The 19,917-nt window shown below is 49.2% G+C and overlaps 1 protein-coding gene across 2 annotated transcripts in view; it reads left to right on the plus strand.

Moving 5' to 3' along the window:
• The window catches only part of LOC106609203 (metabotropic glutamate receptor 8), a 248,869-nt gene that overhangs the window by 205,269 nt on the left and 23,683 nt on the right, over nucleotides 1–19,917 (plus strand). For both annotated transcript variants that reach the window (XM_045721976.2, XM_045721975.2), the window contains exons 8-9: nucleotides 6,148–6,287; nucleotides 8,311–9,246. In XM_045721976.2, the coding sequence (XP_045577932.2) occupies nucleotides 6,148–6,287; nucleotides 8,311–9,246 (1,076 nt within the window). The remainder of the gene's footprint in view (nucleotides 1–6,147; nucleotides 6,288–8,310; nucleotides 9,247–19,917) is intronic.

Below are 19,917 nucleotides of genomic sequence, written 5' to 3' on the forward strand. Positions count from 1 at the left end.
TATATGGGACTCTCAATCAAAGGCAGATAGACAACACCTGCCTTTAACTGAGAGTCCCAACCCCAATCAACCAAACATAGAAACACACACACTAGACTAACCATAGAATTAACTAAACATAAACCAAAACCCGGAAATACTAAATCAAACACCCTTTACACAAACACACCACCCCGAACCACATAAAACAAATACCCCCTGCCACGCCCTGACCAAACTACAAAACAATTAACCTTATATACTGGCCAGGACGTGACAGTACCCCCCCCCCCTTAAAGGTGCTACCCCAGAAGCACCTTAACAAAAAATAACCCCAAGCAACACCAACAAAAAGTCCCCTTTTCTAAAGGGAGGGAAGGGAGGGTGGCTGCCGTCAACGACGGCACTGTGCGACACCCCCCCTCCCCAACCCACCTATTTCTGGAGGTGGCTCTGGTTCCGGCCGTTCCAGGCTGTCGGGCCACTCTGGCATCGCCGGGGGACAGTCTGGGCAGTCTGGCAGTTCGGGACAGTCTGGGCAGTCTGGCAATTCGGGACAGTCTGGGCAGTCTGGCAAGTCGGGACAGTCTGGCCACTCGGGCCACTCCGGCAGTTCAGGCCACTCGGGCCACTCCGGCAGTTCAGGGCAGTCTGGCCACTCCGGCAGTTCAGGGCAGTCTGGCCACTCCGGCAGTTCAGGGCAGTCTGGCCACTCCGGCAGTTCAGGGCAGTCTGGCCACTCCGGCAGTTCAGGGCAGTCTGGCCACTCCGGCAGTTCAGGGCAGTCTGGCCACTCCGGCAGTTCAGCGCAGTCTGGCCACTCCGGCAGTTCAGCGCAGTCTGGCCACTCCGGCAGTTCAGCGCAGTCTGGCCACTCCGGCAGTTCAGCGCAGTCTGACCTCTCTGGCGACTGTTGACTGGCGGGCAGCTCTGGCGACTGTTGACTGGCGGGCAGCTCTGATGATGACTGTTGACTGGCGGGCAGCTCTGATGATGACTGTTGACTGGCGGGCAGCTCTGATGATGACTGTTGACTGGCGGGCAGCTCTGATGATGACTGTTGACTGGCGGGCAGCTCTGATGATGACTGTTGACTGGCGGGCAGCTCTGATGATGACTGTTGACTGGCGGGCAGCTCTGATGATGACTGTTGACTGGCGGGCAGCTCTGATGATGACTGTTGACTGGCGGGCTGACGCACTATAATCCTGGTGCGTGGTGCTGGTACCGGATATACCAGCTTATGAACACGCACCTCCAGGCTAGTGCGGGGAGCGGGAACAGGACGAGTCGGACTGGGTTGACGCACTTCCGGGTCCGCACGAGAGACAGGAGCTGGAAACCCAGGGCTATGGAGGCGCACAGTCGGTCTAGATCTTACCTCCTGCACAACCCGCCTTGGCTGGATGGAACTAGTAACCCTGTACGAGCGGGGTGCTCGTACAGGGCAGACTGGGCTGTGCAGGGGCCTGATGGTAGCCGTGCGTAGAGCGGGAGTTGGGTAGCCTGGTCCTCGGAGGCGTACCGGCGACCAGATGCGCTGCGCAGGCATCCTCCTACCAGGCTGGATGCCCGCTCTAGCACGGCACCTGCGAGGGGCTGGAATAACGCGCACCGGACTGTGCGTGCGTATGGGTGAGATAGTGCGCTCCTCAGCGAAACATAGCGCTCTCCACCCCATACGCTCCTCCATATAACCACGGGTAGCTGGCTTCCGGCTCTTCTTACGCCTAGCCAAACTACCCGTGTGCCCCCCCCAAAAATTTTCTTGGGGGTGCCTCTCGTGCATCTCCTTCAGCGCGTCCACTCTGGCCTCGTACCACCGCCTCTCTGCCTTGGCTGCCTCAATTTCCCACTGCGGGCAGCGATAATCCCCAGCCTGATGCCAGGGTCCGGCCCCGTCCAGAACTTCCTCCCAAGTCCACTTCTCCCGCCAGTCCAACTCGAACTCCGTCTGCTCCTTCCTCTGCTGCTTGGTCCTTTGGTGGTGGGTGATTCTGTCACGGTTGTCGTCGGTGAATGAGGACCAAAACGCAGCAGGTACGTGAATGCTCATCTTGATTTTTAATTACTCTCAAAATGAACATACAAAAATAACAAACACAAAAAACGAACGACAATAACAGTCTGACTAGGCACACGGCTAAGCACAGAACAATCACCCACAAATAACACATACAAACACACCCTAATATATGGGACTCTCAATCAAAGGCAGATAGACAACACCTGCCTTCAACTGAGAGTCCCAACCCCAATCAACCAAACATAGAAACACACACACTAGACTAACCATAGAATTAACTAAACATAAACCAAAACCCGGAAATACTAAATCAAACACCCTTTACACAAACACACCACCCCGAACCACATAAAACAAATTACCCCCTGCCACGCCCTGACCAAACTACAAAACAATTAACCTTATATATTGGCCAGGACGTGACAAAATCTAAAGTATCCAAAGCATTCAGAGATCATGGGGCCAAAACATCTTCGGTTGACATGAGGACTCTTGATGTTGAGTTTAGAAGAAAAAAAAACAGCATCTTTTCATTTCATCCATTATTTCATTAGCCAACTCACCCGCCCACCTCTAAGCTCCAATGGCTACACAGCCTCTGCTCCCTTCCACTGTGAAACACAACAAAAGGCTGGCTCTGGCTTCTACTTCCACATCCTGATAAACTATGTGTCACAGCTTTCTGGCAGTTTAATAATCATTATAATCAGCTGCCTTGTTGAGCCAAGAAGCACTAATCTCATTATAAACCCTGTGGATATTGTCCCTCTCCATATTAACTGCATGGAACTGCTACCCACATGACGACTGCAGGGTGGATGGAGGGTTAGGGTACAGCGAAGAAAGGCTCCTGTATGCCAGAAGCATGTAAGTAATGGATCATGATCAAGTGAATTATTAGGCTAACGCGGATGTCTTATAGGAGAGAAGAGGGAGGTGGATGGGAGGGAGAGAGAGAGAGAGGGCGATAAAGAAGAGATACATGTGAAGACGAGATAAAGACAGGGAGAGAGCTGTGAGATAAAAAAAAAGAGAGAGATAAAGAACAAGAGAGAATGAGGGAGGATCAACAGTAAATGTTTAGGAGGAGGTGGGAGTTGAGTTATTATTATCGCACAGATGTCGAGTTTCCTCATCTGCCAGGTAAAGCCTCCCCAGAGGTAACCGTTTAGTGTGGGATAGACGGATGGAGGAAAAATGGAGAGAAGGATGGAGAGAAGACATGTCCTCATTTCTGGGGGCCTGTGTGTGCCCGCTTTAGTGCGTTAATGCGTTTGTGTGTGTGTGTGTGTGCGTTCCTGCGTGCGTGCGTGTACCTACGTGCATGTGTGTGTGTTGTCTCCCCCATTAGCAGTATAGATGTATGGCCCACACTGCTGGGCGCTGGCAGCCATACCACTCAGCCACTCTCTCAGCTCCTTCCTCCACGTTATGTTTTATTCATCTGGGTTGCAGGGTGGTTTCTACATCAGGTCTATCACAACACTCCCTGTTCTCTGTTTCTGTCACGATTGGGAGTGGGGAGGCTTTTGAAGCCTGCAACGGTCATTCAGCCACAACGCTCTCTCCTTTCCTGTACTCTCCCCCATCAGAGATTTTACCCAGCCTAAAACTCTCTCTCTCTCTCTCTTTCTCTCTGGGATCCACAGGGAAGAGCTGTTGGCAGGGTATGCCGTGTTTATCTCAGATTAGGAGGATGTTGCCTGTAGATACTGATCTCTCTCCCCTTAATGGTTTAGGTTAGGATTAGGGGAGAGTAAGCGGATCCTAAACCTGTGCCTTGTAACTGTATCTTCAGAGGTTTGTCTCCCTGCCTTTTAGTAGGAGTATAACTTACCTAGAATCCATTCTCTCTACCCACAAACTGCACGGCAGAAAGCCAACCTCATCTCAGACCAAACATAAGCCCTAGTGTCTGAATGGAGGAGATCAGGTTCAAACAACAGTCTTCGATCTGAAATGCCCTACTCCCTACATCAGTCTCATCTCACCATTGCACACCACTAGCTGAAGACCTGTGTGTCGATTAAAGGGCCTCTAACCCCATTCTCCTTTGGGGGGTGATAGGGTGCATGTGTCTGGTCGTGTGAGATGTACTGAAAAGAACAATGAGGGTGAGGTCGATGAACAGACTTTGTGGTGCTGGTAGGCTCGTCCAGTTCAATGGTTGTTAGGGCTACCCACTGAGGGGTGAGTTTGAGGTTTGTCGTGTTTGTGTGTGTGTATGTTGTGGTAAAGAAGGTTAAATGTGGTTGCTTACACTGACACAGTAAATGTCATGGCTAACGATGCAGAATAGTGTGAAATTTAAATGTCTATCTCCATGTTGGAACCATGCTTCACTGAATTGTACTGCTGTGCTTGAATTGCCCTTATAAGGGACATACTGAACAATTATATTAGTCAGCTTGCTTGTATCCAGTAATTGTCATCAGGAGTAGCTAATATGGCTTGGGACAGGCTGTTTCCGGAGATGACGTGAGTGTGAAGATGTGTTGGTGTGTGTCTATGGGCATTTGCGTGCATTTAAGTGTGTGTGTATGTGTGTGTCTGTGCATGTGTGTGTGTGTGTGTACGTTTGTGCATGCGTGCGTGTGCAACTTGCATCAGTCGTGTCTGCAGAATCGGCCTCATTGGTTGGGCAGGGAACAGTGAGCAGTATTGGGACGTATATTAACCCCAATTTGACAGGCAGAAATCATTTCCTGAGGCTGTGCCATGATTCATTTCCACACCGATGAGATGGAGTCCGCTCCCATTTGCAATGCATGTTGCCCCCGCTGTGCAAAGCGAGGGATGCACGGAGAAGAGGGGAGAAGAGAAAGAGAAGAAGACGAGAAGAAGTCGTGCCCACTCACTGTTCTGCTTCCCTGCAGCATCAACCAGAGGGCTATCTTACTGGACTCACGTGTGTGTGTGTGTGTGTGTGTGTGTGTGTGTGTGTGTGTGTGTGTGTGTGTGTGTGTGTGTGTGTGTGTGTGTGTGTGTGTGTGTGTGTGTGTGTGGGGGGGGGGGGGGGGGTTACTGCAGCTGCATCTCACATAGCACCCTTCTCCCTATGCAGTGCACTACTTTGGACCAAAGCCAAATGACGCCCTGTGTAGTCCTGATTTTATAGGGAGCTGTGTTGCACTACAAGCCATTACAACTTTTAGCCTGGGTGCCAGATTTTTAACTTGTTTTTGTTTAATTTTCTTGTCATAAATTCTGTCAAAGACAAAAACTAGACAAATGAGTCAACAACCAGTCTGGACAATTCTTTCTCTGTACTAATGATGTAAGGCAGGAGGAGACAGACGAACAGATAGGCAGACATGGGCGAACGGCGGCGTCTAGTGTCTTTGAGTTGTGGCAGGCGGGTGTGTGTGTGTGTGTGTGTGTGTGTGTGTGTGTGTGTGTGTGTGTGTGTGCGTGTGTGTGTGTGTGTGTGTGTGTGTGTGTGTGTGTGTGTGTGTGTGTGTGTGTGTGTGTGTGTCTGTGTGTGTGAGTAGCGTCGGTCCAGGCGGCTGTGTGGAGGCAGATTAAAGATAGAGAGATAATGGGCTACCCAGAGTCCACTGGAAATCTTCTCATTCATTATCGCTTGGGGATGTACAGAGAGAGAGAGAGAGAGAGAGAGAGAAAATACAGATATGATAGATCCACCGTTGCCATGACGCACAGCTTTCTGTAGGAATGTCAGTAATGCACACCTCTTTTAAGATTTATATTTGTAATTACGTTACTGCTTTGATGGGCCAGATTCTCCACCCGCTCTGCCGCCGCGCTGAAATATTGGAATTTCAAAGCTTCATAAGAGGAGAGAGAACCAGTGAGAGAAAGGGAGAGGGAGAGGCTGTTTGCACACACACACACACACACACTCATACAGACACACACACACACACAGACACACACTTTCTGCATGATTAATATGTGTGACACCTGAGCCCGAGACTACTGAATGAACTTCGGAAAAAGATTCCCACTTTGTAACAAACAGACCTTAAACCATAGTTACAACATACAGTGGGTAATACCCAAGCATGTGTAATTATAGTTAAGGTGTATATATAAGTTAGTCCCAAAATATTTTGTGTTGGACCAAATTGTAAGTTGGTGTGAAAATGCAGAACTCATTTTCCACCATCTCTGTCTTCCAGGAAGTGCCGGTACTCCAGTGGTGTTTAATGAGAACGGCGACGCCCCCGGACGGTACGACATCTTCCAGTACCAGAGCACCAACCGCACTACCAGAGAGTACAAGGTCATAGGCACCTGGACCAACAAACTACACCTAAATGTGAGACTAACATAATAGCAATACTATCTTTTGTGATCTAGTGTTGTCATGAAGTGTCACATTCAGAGGCATTCATGCATAGCCTGGTCCCGGCGCTGTTTGTGCCGCCATGTCAACATGTTTGGCATGACAATGACCGACAAACGACTTGGCATTATAGCACAAACAGCTCTGAAATCAGGCACATTTCATAGATGTCAGCATTTGTGCAGTCTTGAAACTTTTATTCATTCGTTATCATCCAAAACGTGTTTTCGTGTCATGTTTGGGTCCCCATCTCTCCCCAATGTTTTTTGTCCTATGATCTTACAGTACTTCTGAGTAGTATGTGTTCCTGCATGCATACAGTTACTGCTCAGTGCTTGACTTTCAATGGGCAGCTACTTGTTATTCAGCTGTTACTGATTGGAATAACCACACACACACACACACACACACACACACACACACACACACACACACACACACACACACACACACACACACACACACACACACACACATTCAGGCCACAGGAGGAGAGATGACGGGGCTTATAGCTTAATGACTCTACATGCCTGTCTGAGATACACAGCCTTGGTAAACGAGCAATGTGTTTACACACGGTTGGGCTGTACGGTTGGGTTGTACAGTTGGGCTGTACGGTTGGGCTGTACTCTCTGAGGGATCTTTAAACCATCTGCTCTGGTCGTGCGTGCGTGTGCGTGTGTGTGGAGAGCAGTCAGGCAGCACACATATATAGCTGTACACCTACACCTTACAATGCTCAAGATCTATCTGACTTGCCTTACTTAATGCTTACCTGCACGTATCATTCACAAAGGTACAGTATAAGCGGATAAGTTCGGACTGTAGAAGCTATATTGACTGGACTCTGAAGACTTGGAGACTGGAGACTTGGCTGGGAGAAAAATGGAAGTTAGGCTCAAATGCTGATCTTCATTGTCTATTGAACTTGGCTGAATTTCTCTTGCGCATTCTCTTTGTTCTTCAATCTATTTACCTAGGCTGGACTGGGAGGCAGCAACAGCCTACTATTCCCTCTCGGCTGGCTGCTGAGAACTAGAGCCAGAATATCCCCATTCCATATACATTTTGTTTCACTTCAACATTGTTTTGAATTCAAAGTTACTAATAGGTATCCAAATAATTGAAAAAGTATCCACCCAAGTGGCGGAAGTTACTGTTTCTTCTCGGGGTAAATCTCTTCCCTTAGGACCAGTTGTGCCGGTGGACATTCGTTTCTTTCATGGCATGCTCATAATGCTTTATGGGGTAACTTTAATGAGACCTAAAGTATTTTTTTCATCAGGTAATAATTATCAATTATACCCCCCGAAAAAGTACATGGCCAGGCTTAATGTGTTTTTGAGCGTTCATATTTCAAGCATGGCCGGCTATCGCTTTACCACAAAAAAAAACAGGAAGAGATAATAGCACTGAAGGGAAATAAAACACCAAACTAAAACAACACACACGGACAGGTTTCATTTCTCCTCTGATGACTCAGTAGTTTGACCCAATATTAGTAATTGAATCTAGTTCTAGATTTCTCCCGCTCTCAGCAGGATCCCCAGCCAGCCAGTTTCCTCTAGTTCTGCTGGATCAGTACTTTGTGTGCCTGTTCAGAGATAGAGAGAGGAGCTCCGTTCCCATCACTCTGAGCTGTGTTTTAAACGGATTAATACACACGTACTGCATCAGTCTGATGCAGATGGCCAATTTGTGCCAGCTCTGATTACACCAGTTTAATTTCTATTAGATTTATGCCTAGCAGGCAGCACAAGGGAAATGATAAGAAGTTCTTCTTTGGCTAATTACTTTGTGAGTTGCCCTTTGGGAAATGTTTATGCAGGTACAAACAGTTTAACAATGGTAGGCTTTGAAGGTAGCTGTTACACAGAACTATTCTAGTCAGAACATTCTTTAGCCAGAAACAGTCTAGAACCAAAACCATTATTGAGTCCCAACCTATCTGCCCTCTAATTGGTCTCTCCTCTCTCCTGTGACCTTATGACCCCAGGTAGAGGCCATGCAGTGGCGGGCAGGCGACCCGTCCCTCCCGGCATCTGTGTGCAGCGTGCCCTGCCGGATGGGTGAGAGGAAGAAGATCGTGAAGGGCGTGCCGTGCTGCTGGCACTGTGAGCGCTGCGAGGGCTATCACTTCCAGGCCAGCGAGTTCAGCTGTGAACTGTGCCCCTACGAACAGCGCCCCGATGCCAACCGAACGGGCTGCCAGAACATCCCCATCATCAAGCTGGAGTGGCACTCTCCCTGGGCCGTCATTCCCGTCTTCATCTCAATGCTAGGCATCATCACCACCACCTTCGTTATCGTCACCTTCGTCCGCTACAACGAAACGCCCATCGTCAGGGCGTCCGGCCGTGAGATGAGCTACGTGCTGTTGACGGGCATTTTCCTGTGTTATGCAATCACCTTCCTGATGATTGCGGCACCCGATGTGGGCGTGTGTTCCTTCCGGAGGATCTTTCTGGGTCTGGGGATGTGCTTCAGCTACGCGGCCCTCCTCACCAAGACCAACCGTATCCATCGCATCTTCGAGCAAGGGAAGAAGTCCGTCAGCGCCCCCCGGTTCATCTCCCCGGCCTCCCAGCTGGCCATCACCTTCTCCCTGATCTCGGTGCAGCTCCTGGGCGTGTTTGTGTGGTTCGCGGTGGACCCGCCGCACACCTTCGTGGACTACGGCGAGCAGCGAACCCAGGACCCGGCAGCGGCTCGCGGCGTGCTGAAGTGCGACATCTCCGACCTGTCCCTGATCTGCTCCTTAGGCTACTCCATCCTACTGATGGTCACATGCACTGTTTACGCCATCAAGACCAGGGGAGTGCCGGAGACCTTCAATGAGGCCAAGCCAATTGGATTTACCATGTACACTACCTGCATAATCTGGCTGGCGTTTATCCCTATCTTCTTCGGGACAGCACAGTCTGCGGAGAGGGTGAGTGGAACAGCTTTTATAACGGTAAACACACAAACATGCAGAAAAGTGGAGGCTGTGTGTTTCTAATGAATGGATAATTTTGGATGAATGGTCTCTTTTCCATCAGTCAGCTAGTGATTTAGAATGGAGCTATGAGCTATAGTAATAGCTTAACTCTAAAGCCTCACCTCCCCATGTGAATAAGACTGGATTTTCTGTCTGAGTGACTAGAGCCAAGTCTTTGCAGGCTTTAATAAGAGGCTCATATACAGGGCTTAGGCTCTCTCGCTCACTCTCTCTCGCTCTTTCTCTCTCTCGCTCTCTATCTCTCTATCACTCTTTGTGTCGGTGTGGGTGTGTCAGACTTGACAGACTTGAGGACATTACCTCTTGCCTCGGCTCTAGGCAGTAGATTAGCAGGGTATATTCAGCCCAGCAGGGCTCTGGGAAGCTTGAGAAAACAAAAGGTAGTACCTCTGTTTAACCTCTGACCTGCTGTGTGCTGGAGGTCAGGTTTGCCCCAGCTGCACTTGGAGAATGGTACTTCCAGGTCATTTGAAAAGCTTTTCTGCACAGTGGAATTTCAGTGAATGTTCCATTGCTGTTTGGCAGAGGGTATATTTAAAATGCAACTCTCCACAACGTTAGAGACAGAGGGGAAATTGCTGGGACACTGTAAAACATTAAATACCCACAGGAGAGGAAAAGAGGGGAGGATGAGAAGAGGTCCTCATTAAAGCTCATCACTGAGTCACACCATCACTCGTTTACTGCATACTTTTAGTTCTCTTTCCTCTGTTGCCAGGCAGCTGACACACACTTGTATGGATGCCCCAATTAGCCTATAAACAAATGCTGTGTCGAGGTGAGCATTCAGCTCCACGATGATTCTGGTTGGCAAACTTTGTTTGCACTAATGTTACTGGTAAAAACACACACAGCCAGCTCGAACAGCAACATCATTCTCAGTAACGGTTACAGAAATGTTTTTACTTGCTATGATTGTGATATGTTGTTGTTTATCTACCTTAGTTGAATGCACTGACTGTAAATAAACTCAGCAAAAAAAGAAGCGTCCTCTCGCTGTCATCTACGTTTATTTTCAGCAAACTTAACATGTGTAAATATTTGTATAAACATAACAAGATTAAACAACTGAGACATAAACTGAACAAGTTCCACAGACAAGTGGAATAATGTGGAATAATGTGTCCCTGAACAAAGGCACCTGCAAGTTCCCGGACATTTCTGGGGGGAATGGCCGTAGCCCTCACCCTCCCATCCAACAGGTCCAAGACGTGCTCAATGGGATTGAGATCCGGGCTCTTCTCTGGCCATGTCAGAACACTAATATTCCTGTCTTGCAGGAAATCACGCACAGAACGAGCAATATGGCTGGTGGCATTGTCATGCTGGAGGGTCATGTCAGGATGAGCCCGCGGGAAGGGTAACACATGAGGGAGGAGGACGTCTTCCCTGTAACGCAACAAGCTCAGTCCGATGATGCTGTGACACACCGCCCCAGACCATGACGGACCCTCCACCTCCAAGTTGATCCCGCTCCAGAGTACAGGCCTCGGTGTAACGCTCATTCCTTCGACGATAAACGCGAATCTGACCATTACCCCTTGTGAGACAAAACTGCGACTCGTCAGTGAAGAGCACTTTTTGCCAGTCCTGTCTGGTCCAGCGATGGTGGGTTTGTGCCCATAGGCGACATTGTTGCCGGTGATGACTGGTGAGGACCTGCCTTACAACAGGCCTACAAGCCCTCAGTACAGCCTCTCTCAGCCTATTGCGGACAGTCTGAGCACTGATGGAGGGATTGTGCATTCCTGGTGTAACTCGGGCAGTTGTTGTTGCCATCCTGTACCTGTCGCGAAGGTGTGATGTTCAGATGTATCGATCCTGTGCAGGTGTTGTTACACGTGGTCTGCCACTGCGAGGACGATCAGCTGTCCGTCACAGGTAGCGCTGTCTGAGGCGTCTCACTGTACGGACATTGCAATTTATTGCCCTAGTCACATCTGCAGTCCTCATGCCTCCTTGCAGCATGCCTAAGGCACGTTCACGCAGATGAGCATGGATCCTGGGCATCTTTCTTTTGGTGTTTTTAGAGTCAGTAGAAAGGCCTCTTTAGTGTCCTAAGTTTTCATAACTGTGACCTTAATTGCCTACCGTCTGTAAGCTGTCAGTGTCTTAACGACTGTTCCACAGGTGCATGTTCATTAATTGTTTATGGTTCATTGAACAAGCATGGGAAACAGTGTTTAACCTCTAGCCAAGTAGAGGAGTTACACAAGTCAGAAATAGTGATAAAATTAATCACTTACCTTTGATGATCTTCATATGATTGCACTCACAAGACTCCCATTTACTCAATAAATGTTCGTTTTGATCGGAAAAGTCCCTCTTTATATTGAAAAACCTCCGTTTTGTTCACGTGTTTTGTTCAGTAATCCACAGGCTCAAAGGCAGTCACAACAGACAGACGAAAAACCCCAAAAGTATCAATAAAGTTGGTAGAAACATGTCAAACGATGTTTATAATCAATCCTCAGGTTGTTTTTAGTCATAATAATCAATAACATTTCAACCGGACAATAGCTTCGTCAATATAAAAAGAAAACAAGAAAGGTGTGCTCTTGGTCGTGCGCATAAAAAACTTCTGGGACACTGAATGGTCCACTCATTCAAAGTAGTCTTACTCCCTCATTTTTCAGAATACAAGCCTGAAACAATTTCTAAAGACTGTTGACATCTACTGGAAGCCATAGGAAGTGCAATTTGAGTCCTAAGTCAATGGATACTGTAATGGCATTTAATGGAGAAAAAAAAAAGAATCCCACTTCCTGGATGGATTTTTCTCAGGTTTTCGCCTGCCATATCAGTTCTGTTATACTCACAGACATTATTTATACTCACAGACATTATTAGCTTCTGGGCCTGAGTAGCAGGCAGTTTACTTTGGGCACGCTTTTCATCCGGAGGTGAAAATAGTGCCCCCTACCCTAATGAAGTTAAACCCTTTACAATAAAGATCTGTGAAGTTATTTGGATTTTTACGAATGTTTCTTTGAAAGACAGGGTCCTGAAAAGGGGACGCTTATTTTTTTGCTGAGTTCAGTAAGTCACTCTGGATAAGAGTGTCTGCTAAATTACCAAATGTATATGTGAAAATGAACATACCAAAATAATACACTGGGTATTAATTATTGGCTTTATTTCGGGGCGGTGATCATTTGAATAATACTCAGCATGCTTTGCAATTGTTAATTTTACATATACGTACATTTATATTTAGTTCATTTAGCAGATGCACTTATCACACCATAGTGTCAGACTTCTGATACCAATGCAGGGTGAACAGCTATAAAAAATTGTATAAAAAAGTATTTTGTATTTTCAAAATACAGCTCTGGAAGGTATCTTGTTACAAAATACATTGGAGTGTACTCAGAAGTAATTGAAATACATATTTCAAATACATGTAACAGAAATACTGGCAATCTCTGCACACACACACACACACACACACACACACACACACACACACACACACACACACACACACACACACACACACACTGCATAAATGATTTGGAGCTAAAAACAGAGCTAAAACAACTAGTGTCAGAGCTGTGATTCTGCTAATCACTTCCATGTCACTGTGCTGTGTGATGTGATGACAGAGGAAGGCTGGTAAACATTTGAATCAAATGAGGGAATTGATTTGTGGATTTTGACATGTAGAAATGTCGGGACACATAGAACGCATGAGAACAAGTTGGGTTTTGAATCTTCAATGGGTGAACGTAAAGATTCGCTCATTGAAGATGCTGCTTGTCAAAATGAGGAGGCTGATTCAGTTGAAGTGCTAATTGAAGACTGTTGTTTTGATACAGTCTGAGTAAAATGAACATGCACACGCAAACACACACATGCACCCAGGCCAGACACAGATCACTATGTCCTCAGGGGTATTTCTATTCTGATGCTTAGATTGACCGTATTGAATCGTGTTCTCAAAAAAATAAATATTTTCTCAGTAATCATTACCTGATCCAATATTCCTGTAAGGATCTATGTGTAGCTGGTGCAGAGGAGTCAGGCGCAGGACAGCAGAGATGAGTAAATAAAAGTAACTTTACTCAAAGTCATCAACATACAAGAGAATTACTAGGCCCACAATACGGACCACAAAACAACAAACAATCACTCACAAACAAACATGGGGAACAGAGGGTTAAATAATAAACAGGTAATTGGGTGAGTGAAACCAGGTGTCTAAGACTAAGACAAAACAAATGGAAAATGAAAAGTGGATCGGCGGTGGCTAGAAGGCCGGTGACGTCAACCGCCGAACGCCGCCCAAACAAGGAGAGGGGCCAACTTCGGCGGAAGTCGTGACAGTACCCCCCCTTGACGCGCGGCTCCAGCAGCGCGCCAGCACCGACCTTGGGGACGACCCGGAGGACGAGGCGCAGCAACGTGGAGACGGTGGAAATCCCGCAGCAACGAAGGGTCCAAGACATCCTCCACCGGCACCCAGCATCTCTCCTCCGGACCATATCCCTCCCACTCCACGAGGTACTGAAGGCCCCTCGCTCGACGCCTCGAGTCCAGGATGGCGGGAACAGCATACGCCGGGGCCCCCTCGATGTCCAGAGGGGGCGGAGGGACCTCCCGCACCTCAGACTCCTGGAGTGGACCAGCCACCACCGGCCTGAGGAGAGACACATGGAACGAGGGATTAATACGGTCATCTGGGGGAAGCTGTAACCTATAGCATACCTCGTTCAGTCTCCTCAGGACTTTGAATGGCCCCACAAACCGCGGACCCAGCTTGCGGAGGGGCAGGTTCCGGGTCGAGAGCCTCACTGCGGTGACGGTCGGCGCTCGCCTTCTGCTGCCTCACGGCCTGTTGCAGGTGCACATGGGCGGCGTCCCAGGTCTTCTCCGAGCGCTTAAACCATTCGTCCACCGCAGGAGCTTCGATCTGGCTCTGATGCCACGGTGCCAGAACCGGCTGATACCCCAATACGCACTGGAAAGGAGAGAGGTTAGTGGAGGAGTGGCGGAGTGAGTTTTGGGCCATCTCTGCCCAGGGGATGAACGCCGCCCACTCCCCCGGCCGGTCCTGGCAATATGACCGCAGAAACCTACCCACATCCTGGTTTACTCTCTCCACCTGCCCGTTACTTTTGGGGTGAAAGCCTGAGGTGAGGCTGACCGAGACCCCAAAACATTCCATGAACGCTCTCCAGACCCTGGACGTGAACTGGGGACCCAGAAGACGTGTGTCGACAGGGCCTCCGCAGTCTGTAGGGCTGTAGGGAGACCGGGCAAAGGGAGGAGATGGCAGGACTTAGAAAACCGATCCACAACGACCAGGATTGTAGTGTTGCCCTGTGTGGGAGGAAGATCCATCAGGAAGTCCACCGACAGGTGCGACCACGGCCGTTGTGGAATGGGTAGGGGTTGTAACTTCCCTCTGGGCAGGTGCCTGGGAGCCTTGCACTGGGCGCACACCGAGCAGGAGGAAACATACATCCTCACGTCCTTGGCCAAGGTGGACCACCAGTACTTCCCAATAAGGTAACGCACCGTCCGACCGATGCCAGGGTGACCGGAGGAGGGTGACGTGTGGGCCCAATAGATCAACCGGTCAGCTGGAAGTATGGGAATATGATCCATGGACCGCTCCTCTGTGTCATACATCCGGGACAGTGCGTCTGCATTAGCATTCTGGGAATCTGGTCTGTAGGATAGAGTGAAAACAAAACGTGTAAAAAAACATGGCCCACCTTGCATGGCGAGGGTTCAGTCTCCTCGCCGCCCAGATATACTCCAGATTGCGGTGGTCAGTCCAGATGAGAAAAGGGTGTTTAGCCCGCTCAAGCCAATGTCTCCACGCCTTCAGAGCTTTGACAACAGCCAACAGCTCCCGGTCCCCCACATCACAGTTTTGCTCCGCCGGGCTGAGCTTTTTCGAAAAGAAAGCACAGGGGCAGAGCTTTGGTGGTGTGCCCAAGTGCTGAGAGAGCACGGCTCCTATCCCAGCCTCGGACACGTCCAACTCCACTATGAATGCCAAAGAGGGATCCGGATCAGCCAGCACGGGAACCGAGGTAAACAGAGCCTTCAGGTGACCAAAAGCCATGTCCGCCTCAGCCGATCACTGCAGCCGCACCAGTCCCCCCTTCAGCAGTGAGGTAATGGGAGCTGCTACCGGACCAAAACCTCGGATACACCTCCGGTAGTAGGTGGAAAACCCTAGAAACTGCTGCACTTCCTTTACCGTGGTGGGAGTTGGCCAATTACGCACGACTGAAATGCGGTCACTTTCCATCTCCACCCCTGAAGTGGAAATGCGGTACCCTAGGAAGGAGACGGACTGTTGGAAGAACAGACATTTCTCAGCCTTGACGTACAGGTCATGCTTCAACAGTCGACCAAGCATCCTGCGCACCAGGGACACATGCTCGGCGCGTGTAGCGGAGTATATCAGAATGTCATCGATATACACCACTACACCCTGACCGTGCAGGTCCCAGAAAATCTCATCAACAAAGGCCTGGAAGACTGATGGAGCATTCATCAACCCGTACGGCATGATGAGGTACTCATAGTGCCCTGAGGTGGTATTAAATGCCGTCTTCCACTCGTCCCCCTCCCGGATACGCACCAGGTTGTAAGCACTCCTGAGATCCAATTTTGTGAAGAAGGTCACCCATTGCATTGACTCGATCGCACTGGCGATGAGAGGCAGTGGGTAGCTAGCTATACCTCACTGTGATCTGATTGATCCCTCGATAGTCAATACACGGGTGCAAACCCCCTTCTTCTTCACAAAAAGAAACTTGAGGAGGCAGGTGAAGTAGAGGGCCGAATGTATCCCTGCCCCAGGGATTCGGATACATATGTTTCCATAGCCGCCGTCTCCTCCTGTGACAGAGGATACACGTGACTCCTGGGAAGTGCTGCGTCTACTAGGAGATTTATCGCACAATCCCCCCGTTGATGGGGTGGTAATTTAGTCGCTCTCTTCTTACAGAAGGCGAAAGCCAAATCGACAAATTCTGAGGGGATGCGCATGGTAGAGACCTGGTCTGGACTTTCCACCGTAGTCGCACCGATGGAAACCCCCACACACCTCCCTGAGCACTCTCGTGACCACCCCTTGAGAGCCCTCTGTTGCCACGAAATAGTGGGGTTATGACAGGCCAACCAGGGTAGGCCCAGCACCACGGGAAACGCAGGAGAATCAATAAGGAAGAGACTGATTCTCTCCTTGTGACCCTTCTGCGTAACCATGTCAAGTGGAGCGGTGGGCTCCCCAATCAGCCCTGACCCTAATGGTCGACTATCTAGGGCGTGCACAGGGAAGGGCATATCCACAGGAACAAGGGGAATCCCTAAACTATGAGCAAATGAACGGTCAATAAAATTCCCAGCTGCACCTGAATCTACTAGCGCCTTATGCTGGGAATGCGGGTAAATCTCAGGAAATGAAATAAATACATACATGTGAGCAACAGGGGGCTCTGGGTGAGCCTGGTGCCGACTCACCTGGGGTGACACGATAGTGCCCTGCCTGCTGCCTCGACTCCCCGAGGAACCCCCCCAGCACCGACCAGCAGTGTCCCCTCTGCGGCCACAGATGGTGCAGGGAATGGCCCCTCCTCCGGTCGCCCTAAGTGCAGCACCTCGGGGCACTGCTGGGGGATCGAACTGACAGGTCCAGATGTCCGTGGGCAGTCAGCAGGTTGTCCAGCCGGATGGACATGTCCACCAGCTGGTCCAATGTGAGGGTGGTGTCTCGGCAGACCAACTCCCAACGGACGTCCTCGCACAGACTGCACCTGTAGTGATCGATCAGGGCCCTGTCATTCCATCCCGCGCTGGCGGCCAGGGTCCGGAAGTCCAAGGTGAAATCCTGCGTGCTCCTCGTCCCCTGCCCGCTCGACCCTCAGGCAGGTGGTCGAACACTGCCCGAAAATGGCGGGTGAACTCTGCATAATGGTCCAACGGCGCATCTCCCTCACTCCATAAGGCGTTGGCCCACTCCAGGGCTTTGCCTGTGAGGCAGGAGACGAGGGCGGACACACTGTCATGCCCCGAAGGAGCCGGGTGGACGGTCGCCAGGTAGAGCTCCAGCTGTAGAAGAAACCCCTGGCATCCGGCAGCCGTCCCATCATATTCCCTCGGGAGCGCGAGTCGAATCCCGCTGGGACCAGGTGGAAGAGGGTTGGACAGTGGGACCTGTTGTAGTGTGACTGGTGGAGGCGCTGGAAAATCTCCTCCTCTCTCAACGATCCATCGTCTGCAGCACGCGATCCATGGCTGTGCCCAGACGTTGCAACATGGTCGCGTGCTGCTGAACGCACTCCTCCACTGCAACTGGGAGGGCGTTGACTCCATTCTGCGGGTGAGTGATTCTGTAAGGATCTATGTGTAGCTAGTGCAGAGGAGTCAGGCGCAGGACAGCAGAGATGAGTAAATAAAAGTAACTTTACTCAAATTCATCAAAATACAAGAGAATTACCAAGCCCACAATACGGACCACAAAACAACAAACAATCACTCACAAGCAAACATGGGAACAGAGGGTTAAATAATAAACAGGTCATTGGGTGAGTGAAACCAGGTGTGTAAGACTAAGACAAAACAATTGGAAAATGAAAAGTGGATCGGCGGTGGCTAGAGGGCCGGTGACGTCGACAGCAGAACGCCACCCGAACAAGGAGAGGGACCGACTTTGGCGGAAGTCGTGACAATTCCTCATGCATGTGTGTGTTCATGTGCGTGTGTGTGTGTGCATGTGCATGTCTGTGTGCGTGTGTGTGCCTGTGTGTGCCTGTGTGTGTGCATTCGTGTATTGTATGTGCGGGCGTGTTTCTGTGTGCGTATATGTGTTTGTCTGTGTTTCTGTGTGTTTAGCTCCCATGATAGATGCACTTTACACTCATTGAGATTCAAAGAGGACTTACAGTATTGATTGTAAATGTCAAATTGCTTTATTATCGTGGCTGGAGAGGCCTGGAGTGCGTCCCAAATGGCACCCTATTCCCTATATACAGCACACCAGAGCCCTGGTCAAAAGTAGTGCACTTTATAGAAAAAAGGGTGCCATTTGGGAAAGTTCTGGAGACAGCTGTATGTATCAGGGGCCAGAATCAATGAAGGAAGGAGCTGGTCTCTTTATATAATGTCTCTTTATATAATGTACAGTATCTATGACCAGATAAAATGAGCTGCCTACCAACTACACACATAACATTAACATCCTGGTTGCGTCCTGGCATCGTAACCCCTATATAGTGTACTACTTTTAATCATTGCCCATAGTAGTGCATTATGAAGGGAAATATTTCCATTTGGGACTCAACCCCTTCCTGTTAGTAGATTGGCTGGAATTGAAATCAACAGTTTTGACAGTTAATGACTTGAAATCATAAATATATTCATAAACAGCAGGCCTACAGTGCACGTTGATTGATTTCAGCTGGTTTCCCTACAACATATACACTTGTGTAGCATATGATTTATACTTAATTAGATGTTGAGGCTACAGCACTTAGACTAAATTGAATCAACCTTAGATATTCAGTGTTCACCCTCTAGGTGTACCCGTGGGGATGTTGGAGTGTAATGCAGTTGATGTTTTGTAACAGCAATACTATTCTACATAATTGTAAATGATACTGCTTTGGAAGCAGCTCACATGAAGCTCACTGCATGGTGCCTGAGGCGGAGAGGGGAAAGTGGTGGTTGGAAGTAAAGCTTTGTCAGTAATGATGTAGTACAGTTGGGGGAGAGAGAGAGAGAGAGAGAGAGAGAGGCTGTAGTCAGGATCAGACACAGACCTAAGGCAAAAGAGGATGATGATATTCTAACACAACCTCCCTTGATGCCCTTCCCCGACCAAGCTATCTCTAATGGCCCCAGTGTGACCAGGCTAACCTCAGGAAGAAAACCCCTCCGGACGTTATTACCGGTGGCTCAGCGTGAATACGGAGGCTGGTGGCCGTTGCTCATCGTCCAGCTGAAGGATTAACAGCCGGGCCCAGCGGAGACGCAGTGGCGCACCCAGGTCATTACCGCGTCGGGTATACGAACATTAAACTGGCCTAATCTGCCTGGACCAATGGGCTCTGTACGGCACGCCACTGAGGTGACTCCAAAGGGAAGGGAGTAGAGTTGGAGAAAGGCATAGAGAGGGGAAACAGTGGAGTAGAGGAAAGGAAGGGAGGGAAGGAGAAAAAACTGAGAAATAATGAGAGGGGGGAGTGAAAGAAGGTCTGAATCAGAGCGCTATAGAGAATGGATGAAGGGAGGGAAGGAGTAAGGGAAGGAGGGGAGATGGGGAGAGAGAATGAGGGATGGAAGGACTGTCACAGAGAGCAGTAGAGAGAACAGGGACTCAGCAAGGGGGGAAAGGCTAATCCTTCAGAGGAGGAGTGGTAGAGATAAAGAGGAGAGTGATTCAGAGAGAGAGAGAGAGAGAGAGAGAGAGCTTGTGTGAGTGTAATATTTAGTGTTCACTTTTTATTTTTTATTTCACTTTTGTTTATCCATTTCACTTGCTTTGGCAATGTAAACACATGTTTCCCATGCCATTAAAGCCTTTTGAATTGATTTGAATTGAGAGAGATGGAGAGAGAGTGACAGAGAAGAGAGAGTGAC

The sequence above is a fragment of the Salmo salar genome, chromosome 07, assembly GCF_965601325.2.
Source record: "Salmo salar chromosome 07, fSalSal1, whole genome shotgun sequence".
In the NCBI taxonomy this organism is placed as follows: domain Eukaryota; kingdom Metazoa; phylum Chordata; class Actinopteri; order Salmoniformes; family Salmonidae; genus Salmo; species Salmo salar.